The sequence below is a fragment of the Abrus precatorius genome, unplaced genomic scaffold, assembly GCF_003935025.1.
Source record: "Abrus precatorius isolate BTA unplaced genomic scaffold, Abrus_2018 Scaffold7, whole genome shotgun sequence".
NCBI classification, from domain to species: Eukaryota; Viridiplantae; Streptophyta; class Magnoliopsida; order Fabales; family Fabaceae; genus Abrus; species Abrus precatorius.
In genome coordinates, this window is record NW_020874417.1 from 25,662,887 (window position 1) to 25,674,819 (window position 11,933).

General features: G+C 33.0%; 2 protein-coding genes across 2 annotated transcripts; one reads left to right on the top strand and one right to left on the bottom strand.

Annotated features, from left to right (window-relative positions):
- The first annotated feature begins 2,520 nt into the window (after positions 1-2,520).
- On the top strand, positions 2,521-4,169 carry LOC113871667 (U-box domain-containing protein 9-like). Its single transcript, XM_027508765.1, has 2 exons — positions 2,521-2,757; positions 3,123-4,169. Exons 1-2 carry the CDS (start codon positions 2,521-2,523, stop codon positions 4,167-4,169), a joined length of 1,284 nt encoding a protein of 427 aa, XP_027364566.1.
- An 888-nt stretch (positions 4,170-5,057) lies between these two features.
- On the bottom strand, positions 5,058-11,513 carry LOC113871668 (inactive protein kinase SELMODRAFT_444075-like). Its single transcript, XM_027508767.1, has 13 exons — positions 11,318-11,513; positions 11,101-11,234; positions 10,919-11,013; positions 10,295-10,812; positions 9,618-10,190; positions 9,365-9,528; positions 9,162-9,241; positions 8,924-9,071; positions 8,687-8,836; positions 8,425-8,571; positions 5,520-5,705; positions 5,215-5,418; positions 5,058-5,111 (listed from the first exon to the last, which is right to left on the bottom strand). The coding sequence occupies exons 1-13, from the start codon at positions 11,511-11,513 to the stop codon at positions 5,058-5,060; spliced, it is 2,649 nt and encodes an 882-aa protein (XP_027364568.1).
- Between the last annotated feature and the right edge of the window lie 420 nt (positions 11,514-11,933).

The following is an 11,933-nucleotide window of genomic DNA, read 5'->3' on the forward strand; positions in this document are numbered from 1 at the left end:
AGAATTAGAGATCTAATCAGACTTAAAATAAATTAATTGACTTTTTTTACATTTTAATCTTTGAACCACTCCATCTTTGTATTCTTAGGCACCTTAGCAAAATTGGTATATAAGGCGCATCAACATCTTAACATCTTTTTAATGGTATCCGTTACTTGGTCGATACCCTTTTGTGGTGAATATCAACTAAACACACAATAAAATAACAAAATTATGATAACATTCACATCAAATAAAGTTTTATGCCATATTTTGTTAATAACTTACCAAGAGGATCCATCCCATCTTAAACCAAGAAGCAGTCTCAATGGTGTCTGGATTTGTGATTATTGTCCATAGGAAGATGTAACAATAATGGATTCCTTGCCTATGCGTAGTGTAGAGGGAGATAATATGGCATATGTAGTCAACAGTGCAGACTGTGAAACTAATTATACTGGAGGGGCATGAGATACATACCTAGAGTTGAGCACCATGATGAATCGCTCTTGTTCTCTATCTTGGGAGGTCTACACTGCAGCTGGTGTGGAGGTAAAAGTGGGAGTGATTGATGGAGAAGTACTGCCACAAGCAGAACACTAAGTAACACATTTCTTACATTTACCTACCATACATGAATCAAATCTAATACAAGTACAAAATAGTGTATGAATATCTTTTATTTTACATTACATGAATTTCTAATGTAAATTTCAGTAGAATCTCTCATAATGTATGAATATTTAATTATGTATATTAAATTAGTAAAATTATAATTTTTAATATCATATTTTATCTTACTTGGATTCATCTGGAATAAAAGTATTCACTACATGCTTACCTTAGTAAAACTCATTTTAGTAAATTGAATTCAACAAAGGGCCAAACAAAAGTGGCAAAAATTTGGTGTATTATTCAAATTGATTGTAGATGCACCACTTGATCTTCATTTGAAGGACTTCTTGTCACTGGATACCAATCTATTTTTTTCTTCCCTTTTTAACCATTTACTTAATCCATGCGATTATGAAGTTGCCAATACTTCAAAAGATACAAAAGAACCTTAGTTTCTCCTTTTCATAAATCATGCAACTCAATTGCTTACTTAAACCAACACAAAGCATGATTAAAAGCAGATACTTTTATGAAAATAGTAAAATTCGGTTAGTTTTGTTTGTCTAGTGAATGTAATATAATAATCAAAATAAGGTCAAATTAAAATCATATGCCAATCATCCCATCCAACTTTTCCCCTATATTTTTCCTTTGCACCCATCATGCTAAGGAAATGTGTTTTATATAAAAATTAATATCTTTATTTAATCAAACATGTTTCAAGAGCCTACAACAAGCTAGTGTGCAGATAGCTTAAACAACAAAGAAGATCAAGTTTTAATCGTAAAATATATTGATAAATAAACCCTAAACATACAAATTTCAATATAAAATTATTTGAAATTGCATCTCTTATAATTTTACAACATGCATATTCTATAATCTCTGCAAACACAAATAATCTACAACAAATAGTACAAACAATTCGGGAAGGACCTCTATGCATATCTCCTAGTCATGCAATCTTTAGTTCTACAACTCTATCTTAAAAATCACAAGTCTTTATTCTACATAAAAAATAAAAAAAACTACATTAATTAAAAGTTAGAGAATCGTACTAAGAATACAATGATACAATTTGTTTTCAAAATGAATGCTCCAACCATCAACAATAGACAAAAAATTGAAGATGATAGAGAAAGATGAGAGAGAGACAGAGAAAAATGGTGCACATTATAGATAGATTTTTCTATCTATAACTACACATTATTAAAGAGGGATTCTATCGACAATTCTTATTTTTTGTCTTATTTTTAAATTATTAAATTTTTTTTTGCATACATTACATAAATACTCAAACTTAGGACCTTGTTTAAGCGATATCAAACCTCTTGTTACTTGGACTAATCTCTTTTAGTTGCCTATAATTTTTTTCTATAATAAATGTTTATTGACAAATTTTATAGATAATTTTTTTCTATCCGTATTATAGACTAATTTACTTAAAAAATTTTAAAAAAATTCAATTTTTTTAATTATCATCTCTAAATTCAAGAAAAAAAAAATCTATCTAGTATTTCTAATAGTGATCCTCAATATGTTACCCTTTTGGCAAAAATTCCTTTTACTATCTTTATCAAAACTTGTTGAGAAATCATCTTTTTTCAACTTAAAACTAGTGTTTTTTTTTAATTCTCTTATGTTTAAAAAAAACTTCACAAAAATTGTGATGATCACTAACTTCAGTTATACAAGAGTATTGAACCTTTTCCTTACACTTTTTTTTTTTTTACCAAAATAGGTAAAATATGTCTTAATCAGGCTTCTTTTTTCTTTTTTTTTTTCTTCTTTTTTTTTTACACAGCGCCGTTATAACTGGAACGATATTTGTCTTTTTCCCAAACATTATGCTCTACATGCAACACCTAGTCTTCGTAATTCTGTTATCAAGATTCATCAACGCTCTTTAACTCTGAAGAAAAGGGAATGGGCGCCGAGGACAACAGAACAAGATTGAAGGCGAAGTTGCGGGAATTGATGAATAGCATCGTGGAGGACGATGGCACCTCACTATTAGCCTTCGACGATGCAATCCAAGCTCTTAAGACTCTCAAGGATTTTAAGTACTCCTCCATCTTGGGCAACTTGACTGTTCCCCCAGAGTTTCAATGTTCCCTCTCTGGTCGCTTAATCACAGATCCTGTTTTCTTGATCAACAATGAGGTTTCTCCATTCTCTCTCACTCACCCTCTTGATCATTCTTTCTTTTAAGATACATATCACAGTTATCTTTTTCTTTACGCTTGTATCTTTAGTCTAACCCTCTTCATCTTTCATTCTTTTAACATAGATTGTATTCAAAATCGTCAGAGGAGTTATATTTATTATATTTTCTTATAAAAAAAATATATTTTGATTCTTCAAATAGTAACTTAAGAGCACTTGTTAGCATAATTAAGAGAATTTACAGAAATAAAAGATAGAAAAATTGAAAATTATTCATTACAAAACATGTTAGAAAGATTGTCTTGATATGGAAAGGTGGTCCTCGTTGTCGTAGAACTAAATGAATTATTTGGATGGTGCAGACTTATGATCGGAAATCGATTGAGAAGTGGACGGATGATGTGAACAGACTTTTCGATCAGACAAAGCGAATCATTTCTGACTGTACCCTTGCTCCCAACAATTCAGCCCAATGCTTGATTTCGAAGTGGTGTGAAGAGAATGGAGTTGCGATAGAAGACAGTGATTATGCAAAACTAACTGAAGACCACAAGCACCGCTTGCATTCTTCGCTTTACCAGTTGTCACTCTCTGAACCTCAACAGTTAAAAGCTGCAAAAGAGCTTCGCCAGCTAACAGAGCGAGTCCCACCATTTCGAGAACTCTTTGGGAACGAAGAAGTGATTCATCTCTTGCTCAGTCCATTATCAGGTGGCATTCATTGTGTTCACCCTCAAATCCACGAGGACTTGGTCACAACCGTTCTAAATGCTTCAATTCTTGAAGACAACAGAAAAATATTTGTAAAGGATAAGAAGATCACTTCCTTGCTCACTGATTCAGTGAGATCAGGAAGCATCAGAGCAAGAAGCAATGCAGCTTTTACCATTTTCTTGTTGTCATCCGATCAACCCAATAGGCTCATGTTTGGAACATCTGACGCTTTGGACCATTTGGTGCGGCTGTTAGATAGTGAAAATGAATCAGCATCAAAAAATGCTGCTTCGGCTTTATTCAACCTATGTTTGGAAGATGTAGTTAAAGAGTGGAGTGTAGAAGAAGGGATAGTGGAAATTATTATTGACAAGATCATAAACAACATCCAAGTTAAACAGATGATGTCTCTACTTGCACTTCTCGCTGGCCATTTAAGTGCTGTTGATGCATTGGTTGGTAATGAGGCTGTTCCCTTATTACTCGATCTGTTAAGGGAGAACCCGGGGTCACTCATCAAGGAATACTCTATTTCAATTCTCCATAGCATCTGTAAACACCATCCTTTAAAGTTGCTAGAAATTAATGCCGAGGAAGAAGAACACCATTCACTCTCTAATCTTGCAGTGTCTGGGACTCCAAGGGCCAAGACGATAGCCAACATTGTTCTTGACCTGCTCAAATTTGTCCGCTAGGAAATTATAAATCCCTCTTTGCAAATGAATTTCTTGCATGTGGCTGTAGCTTCACTAGCAATAGGCCACATCAATGAATGTATGGTGTCATAGTTTTCTTCTTTTTCAACAAGTTTTATTCTCTACAAGAAATTGCAGTTGTGGTCTTATTCTTCATTTACCTTATTTGACATCGAACTCAAGTTTATAGATAACCAATTTCCAGCGATGACAGGTTGCATTTGTGTTCGTTATTATCAGTGTGTCAGAGATGTCAGAGATAAAAAAATGTTCATTTAGTGATTATCAGCAAAAGAAAATGGAAGTGAGCAACAAAATTTTGTCCGGCAAAAATAGGAATAGAATAACGATTTATATCACCCGTCATCTCTAAATTTGAACTTTATTTTTTCAATTATGACACATTACTTCGTTTCAAGTAAAATGAAAACATCCATCCCTATTCTTTGGCAAACAAAAGTTCTATTGTCCTTGAGAGTGACAGTGGATTGATGAGTAGTCAATGCATGAATGCAGACTGCCAAATGATTGATTCCAAAAAAAGAAACAGGAAACTTCACCGCCACCAATAGGTGCCTTGACTATTAACGTCAATTATATACTTCTATTTTCTTATACCATCTTCTTTATCTTTTCTTTTCTTTTATTTTTCTTATTATGTCAACCATCAAGTTTCTTTTTCTTTCCTTTTCCAAGCCTCTTATCCTTATCCCCACCTCACAGGTTTACATATATGCATCATTATTCTAAGGAAAGACATTCGGACATTGAGTCTATCACATAATGCTTACAAACAGTATCAGAATATATCGTAAACTGACTTGACTTGAAGGAAGAACTACGGCCAATAAAAATGAAACCAAGCTTAGGATGGATAGGAGTTGCAGCTTAGCATTGCTCATCACACACAAGACACTTGGAAATGAAACCCAGCATTTTCTTCTACAAATTCACAAATTAATTATGCCAAAAAATTAAATTAGTAATAACACAAATATGGTATATAAAAGAGTAGAAGATAGAAAAGTTGGGTCAGGTGAGGCACCCTTTTGTTGGCTGCGTGGAGGAGTTCAGGAGGGATCTTATAGAGATCTTCGTCAACTACTGGTTTGGGAAGTGGTGCAACGGTGTCGTTTTGTTGCTGCTGCTTGCTCACTCTAATTGGCTTCTTGGTATGTTCCCTTACGTCGTAAGCATTTCCTTTGCTATCATTAACATGCTGGCACCGTCTTTCCTTGTTCCTCTTCTCCTATACCATGAAGTACATATAATTGCGTAATTTTAACAAATTTGAATGATGATGATGATGATGATGATGCTGCATGAATTTGAGGATGAAATTAAGGAAACCTGTTTATGATGATTACGTAGTGGAAGGTGATGACGATGATGATTGGCACAAGCAATTTCGGCTGAGGAAGAACTGTAACGGGGTAAACCGGTGTGTCTGGCACACTCGAAATAGCGAGTGATTGGGAGCTCATTGGCGAAATCCCAGTTGCCAAACGCTGGAATCGTTGCGCATCTCTCCCATTCCTATATATCATCATCAAACACATGCATGAATTAACTTAAATAATATATCCCTATTCCCTAGCTATGAACCCAACAAAAGAAGCTTAATTACATCCATTCCTTCCCAATAAAAGCCGAGGCAGTTTAGTGTGAAAAGTGAAAAGTAAAGTAAAATATATGATAATGATAGAGTGTGAATGGTGGTAGGAGAAGAAGTGTATTAATTTATAGCGTGAATGAGTTGATGATGATGTTCAACGAGTGGCAGCCAAGTACAGTATGGGATGGGTACCCCTCAATCTCACGTCCATGTCTAATGTCTAATGGTTACAATTGGGCCGTCAGTTACTGTTGCATAAAGGTGGGGTATTTGTTACTGTACCAAAGTATGACTCATTTGGAAATCGTTTTTATTTTATACAATTTTATATTCAATATTTCTCTCTCTTTTTCTTCGTTATATTATATAACTTTTCGTATTTAACACTTTTTTTTTTATTTCTTTCTTTGTCCAAGTGTAAATATTTTACAAAACAATTTCCATCTGAAATACTTGGAATCTGAATACTTATAGCTGCTCCCAAACTTTCACTGTTGAGGTTCACGGGAATTGGATAAAAGAGAAGAATGATGAAAGAAAAAGAAAATGAAATAAATATAAAAATACACACATTTATATGTTTTTATGTTTTAAACTTGTCAAATAAGAAGAAAAAGTTGGCCAATCTCATCCTTTAACCCAGATTCAACGGACTGCCAAATACCCTTTCTAAAATAACTTTTTTTTTTATTAAAGAAAACATTTGTTATTTATGTTTATTATTAATACTATTTGTTTAGATGAAAGTTTAAATTACAATATATAAAATATTTATATAGTTTAAATAATGTAAAGGTCAAAAAGAGATTATGTGATAAAATAAATAAAGGATACATTAAGAAAGAAACTAAATAATATAAATAAAATGATCAAATTTTTTTATAAGTATAATTTTTTCTCTAGATAAATAAATACAAATAATATATATATATTTTTTATTGCTATAAATTAATAGTCTTATTAACTAACGTTCTTAAGATGTTAACTAAGAAATTAATAAATAAAAAATTATTAAAATTATGTTAAGAGTGCATTATCACATTTTTTTAATAAAACAATTTACTTTTATTTTTTAAACATATCTTTATGACCCTGAGTTAGTATTTTTTTAAATCATTTCTATACTTCTTATCAATAATTAAAGTTAATTTTAATACATATTTTAATTAGGTTTAAAATTTAAAATTTATTTATATTTAAATAATTTTTACTGACTTTAAAACAACCAAACTTTAACCATTTGTTAATTATATAATGTTAATTAATGATAAGTTGTTAATAATTAATGCCAGGGATATTGAAAACATAAAATAGATTGGTGATGGTGAGGATACAGTGGATCCTACTTGTATCCTACAACTGTAAATACAACACCTTAGCTGAATAAATTCCATTTTTCGTTTTCAAATAAATTCGATGTTTTGCGAAGGTGATGAGGTTGATATTGAAAAATGATAAATCAACTTAAGACTTTTTAATATAATGATTTTCTAATAGCTGTTAGCAGTCTTCTTTTTAAAATCCGAAGTAAAGCCAATAAAGAGAGATGAAAAAGAAAGAAACTAGTAGCAGTAAAGCTCATTGTTGTTTTAAATTGATAATTGATATTAGTAAATCATTTCATTTTTGTTTATACAGTGAATGCTATCAAGTGTGAGGTGTTAATTAAGAAATAAAAATAAAAAAAGTTGCCAATATATTTTACTGTTATTTCTAATATAATTCTATCAATAAAATTGCATGTGTGATTTATTGCTTGAATTCAATTCTTACGCTTTATAATTTTGAAACACATTTTAATGCAACTATTTTCAGCAGATTTTTCCCCTTTTTTCTATGCAAAATTTCCCTTCATCTACAAAAAGTGCTGAAGTAAGGATAAATGTTTGGTTTAATTTTATTGTTGCATGTTTTTCTTTTCTGAAAACATTTGAAATGGCATCATTCTCTTAATTTCTTTTACTGACATATAACATTCGGCAATTTTCAATGACTAGGTGCTTTCTTGCAACCACAGGTCGGAAAACGATTGAAATTGGACAAACATGACACTTTATGTGCTTGAAATTTTAAAAAAAATAAAAGGGTTGAAATTGAAATTTTGTTTGTCTCAAATTAAACATTTCAAACATGTCATACATAAAATATTTGGATGTGTCATTTCTTGAGAATAACAAAATCCATCAACTTGCAGCATCCATCCGACTATTAATGGGAGCGAAAATTTTAAAAAATCACTCCTCTTTTAAAAATGAATTTAACTACACAAGTGTAATATTATTTCAAAGTATGTTTTTTACAATAACATTTATACTAAAGAATGAGGTAAACAGAGAAGAAAGACGTGTAAAATAAGATAAATAATATAATAAAAAATGTTAGATAAAATATTATAAGAAAAATGAAAAATATTATTTTTATGAGAATATTATTATTCGATATAAAATGCTTGCTTACAAAAGAATATTTTACAGTCCCATTATGTCAACTGAAGTTTTGAACATATTTGGCTAAGGATCCTCTTAAGTAGCTTTCATAATCTAGATTGGTAACAGATTCAGATTCCCATGTGATGCCATTCTCTCCAATTTGATTAGAGCACCCCTTTATATTAGAAGTGCTATCTAAGGTCTTTTTTACGTGCAAATTTGTCTTATTACTTTGACTAAGCTTTCTATGATCCTTTGTACGTTTGATTGATCCAACTGATCCATTGTCAGATATTTTAGAACTTCGATACATGGAAGCACCGTCAATGGGTATATCTCCTTCTAGTATTTTCAATACCTGTCAATTAAACAATGCCTTATAAGTAGTTACAAACTTGCAGGTGAAAAATTACAATGATGTTAGGAGAATTTTCAGAATATATATGCTAAAATTTGGCTAAGAATATTAGAACCTGGGACATTCTTGGTCGTTGTGCTGGATGAGGTGAAACGCATAAATAAGCTGCATGCATCATGGACTCTGCTTCTTTTTCCACATAGTTATTATTCAATCTAGAATCTATTAACTCATTTGGTTTATTCTTCTCAAGCATGGTATTACTCTGAAACATTCAAGGCCAAGCAAAGTTATGCTAAGTAGCTTAAATTGTAAATATCCTTTGTCTTTGTTATCAGAGGAGGAAACTCACCCATTCTGATAGCGATTGTTTGCCTGTTTTTCCTGAGAACTCTCTGGCGTTAAAGCCACTTAGAAGCTCCAACAAAATAACTCCAAATGCATAGACATCAACTTTCTCTGAGACTTGGCCGGTTTGTATGTATTCAGGAGACAAGTAACTACATAAATATAATACAAAAAAGTTATTATAATATGACATGCTCATATTACATTGACTGAAAATCTTGTCATTAGATGGAGTTTCGTACCCAACTGTACCAATTAGATGTGTACTCTCCTTAGCTAATTGCGGATTAATTTGCCATCTTGCAAGACCAAAATCTCCAATCTTCATCAAATGACACGTAATTATTAGGATCATTTATTCTCTACTGAATCAATACTCATACTGATTTCTACATTTAGATTGTCCAAATCCTAAAATGAAACATAAAAATGAATAAGCTCTAACCATGGGCTCAAAGTCATGAGTGAGGAGAATGTTACTCGGTCTTAAGTCTCCATGTACAATGCAACCTGCTCGGCAATCTTCATGGAGGTATCTCAAGCCTCTTGCAGTGCCTACCGCAACTTTCATTCTATCATGCCAAGCCATCACCTGGTTTGTTTCTGTTCCTACAAGCATTGGAATGCAACATTTGCATATGTTCATAACTGCATATAAATGTTATTAATAATATCTTTGACACCAATTTCAATCCTACCGTATAGGTGCTTGTCTAAAGAACCATTGCAAGCAAATTCGTATATTAGAAGCCATTCCGTGTCGATGCAATAGCCCATTAAAATAAGCAGATTCCTGTGCTGAGCACAGCTAAGTTTTTCAACTTCTAAACAGAATTCTGATGCTGAAAATGACTTGAGTTTCTTGTACTGCTTCACTGCAATGACCTGTCCATCTGGCAATTCCCCTCTATACACGCAACTATACCCACCATCTGCCATCATGTAACTGTCTGAGAATCGACCTGTTGCATTTTCTATCTCTCTGTAGGTAAACCTCCTTGGCACACTTCTGAAAATAGGGATCTTATGTTTGCAGATGGAGCAAAGAGCTGAATGATTTTTTATGGAAAGTGACATGGCCATTGAGTTGCTGTCAGATGTAGCAAAAGAAAGGGAAGACAATGATTCATGCTTGTAAGAAGTCATGGAGTCTCTTCTAGTGGTTGATCTTTTTGGCTGAATTGTGCTATTTGGTCCATGCCATTTGCCTGGTGAGTCCGTTAATCTTCTAGTTAAAATGTCTGTTCTTTCAAAATTATGCTTTCTCTCAGCTGTTTCAAGATTCATGAATGCCCAAGAAATTAACTTTATACATTGAATATATTTCTATTTTTGATAATTCAATGACTATAGATCATGGAATGGAATCTCTTACAGATTTTAGTCCTTAAAATGTCATTGCAGTTCTCTGCTTCTTCCTGAAGGGGACTAGTGGCTGATTTGTGATTCAATTCATCAATACCGCCACTCAAAATCTTATTTAAATGAACGTATTTGTTATCTAAAGGTGAAGGGTTGTCTTCCAGGTACTTAAAATCTTCACTGAAGTATTCGGAGTTTAGATGAAGAAAAGAATGAGAATCATTGATAGTGCAAGGGTTGGTTTTGCGGTGGTATTCTTTTTCTGTACTGGGCAACGAGAAAGAATTAGTTCCCAAAGTGGAACTTCTAATATCAGAAGTGCTTGGAGTTGTTGCACTTCCGTAATCCAAGATATTAGGAATCACATGAATCATGTCTGTTTCTGTTGCCTTACTTTGGCTCCTACCCGTATTTAAGTTTTCTCCTGCCAATGGGTTTACCGTTTTAAGGATTCTAGGAATAGCATGATCCATGAGTACAACATTGCAGTTCAGCTGTTTTATGCACTGAGCAACTTCCTTATTCAGGAATCTACAATTTTAAAAATGTGTTATTGTTGGCATATTGTTTACTCATTAATGCCTTCAAATACCAAATCTGTGAATAATAATAAGATAAAAAGCAAGTGACAGAGTACCTATCAAGTATCACCCACGAAGCTTTCAGTTCTTTGGCTTTTGTGGCTACTGAGCCAAGGCCAGCATCAACAATAACTTTCACTTCGAAATGCACCTAGGACAACACAATAGTTAGAAATTGAGAAGAACCCATCAAACTTTAGGCTGTATGGTGAAGAAATAGAAGTCTTAAACATAATACCTGCATCAGATTGTTGGCTAACCATAACTTCTGCATCTTATTGGCATATACATAGTTTATTTTGCGGGAGATAACCCTTTTACTTTGGCCAACTTGATCAAAAGTTCTTCTCCCTTCAATGTGCCCCGAACCGCCTGTCAAAGCACCATACTCTTACCCGGCCAAAAGCTAGATAAAGAAAAAGAAACTGAAGGATAGTAGAATGGTGAAAACTTACAAGCAAGAAAATAACATGATAGAGAATGAAGCCTTTGGGATAAAGTTGGTGTAGGACTTCCACAGGAAGGAAGAACAGCAAGCAGTATTAAGATGTCTTCAGCCTTAATAACATTTTGTAATGCCCAGTTCAGTGCATAATCATTGCTTATTTCTATACTGGCATCAACGGCAACTAGTATTACCTCACCCCCCATTCTTCAAGGTGCAAGTACTAATGCTGAGAAAGGAGAAGTAATGATGATGACTTTCTTTAATGAAGTACTTTACATAAGTACAAAGTATTCTCTTAAAATAGCAAATGAATAGCCTTACGGTACATTCTTTGGTCATAGAATATGCCGTCAGAGTGTTCATTTTCTTGTTTGTTGTTTTAACAGTACGATGATTACATAGAATGGACCAAGAGTAAAAACAAGTTTTAAACGCGGAGAGCGACCTGGTCGTTGGGATGATACATAGGGCGCCAAGGCAGAGTTGGACAAGTGGCAACGCTCTTCTGTCTGTTTGCTTTTGGTGCGAATGTAGTTTCTTTATCTCTTGCACTTGCACAAAAACTCATCTATTGAACACCCCTATTTAACTCGGTGAACCTTTTGAGTTTTGATCCTTTCAAC

Excerpts from the sequence above, each read along its gene's own strand:
- LOC113871668 (XM_027508767.1), bottom strand. The coding sequence starts at position 11,513 with ATGGGGGGTGAGGTAATACTAGTTGCCGTTGATGCCAGTATAGAAATA. Across the intron at positions 11,235-11,317 it reads ATCATGTTATTTTCTTGCTT|GCGGTTCGGGGCACATTGAA; the intron begins GTAAGTTTTCAC and ends GTGCTTTGACAG. Across the intron at positions 10,191-10,294 it reads CATTTTAAGGACTAAAATCT|CTGAGAGAAAGCATAATTTT; the intron begins GTAAGAGATTCC and ends ATCTTGAAACAG.
- LOC113871667 (XM_027508765.1), top strand. The coding sequence starts at position 2,521 with ATGGGCGCCGAGGACAACAGAACAAGATTGAAGGCGAAGTTGCGGGAA. Across the intron at positions 2,758-3,122 it reads TTTTCTTGATCAACAATGAG|ACTTATGATCGGAAATCGAT; the intron begins GTTTCTCCATTC and ends TGGATGGTGCAG.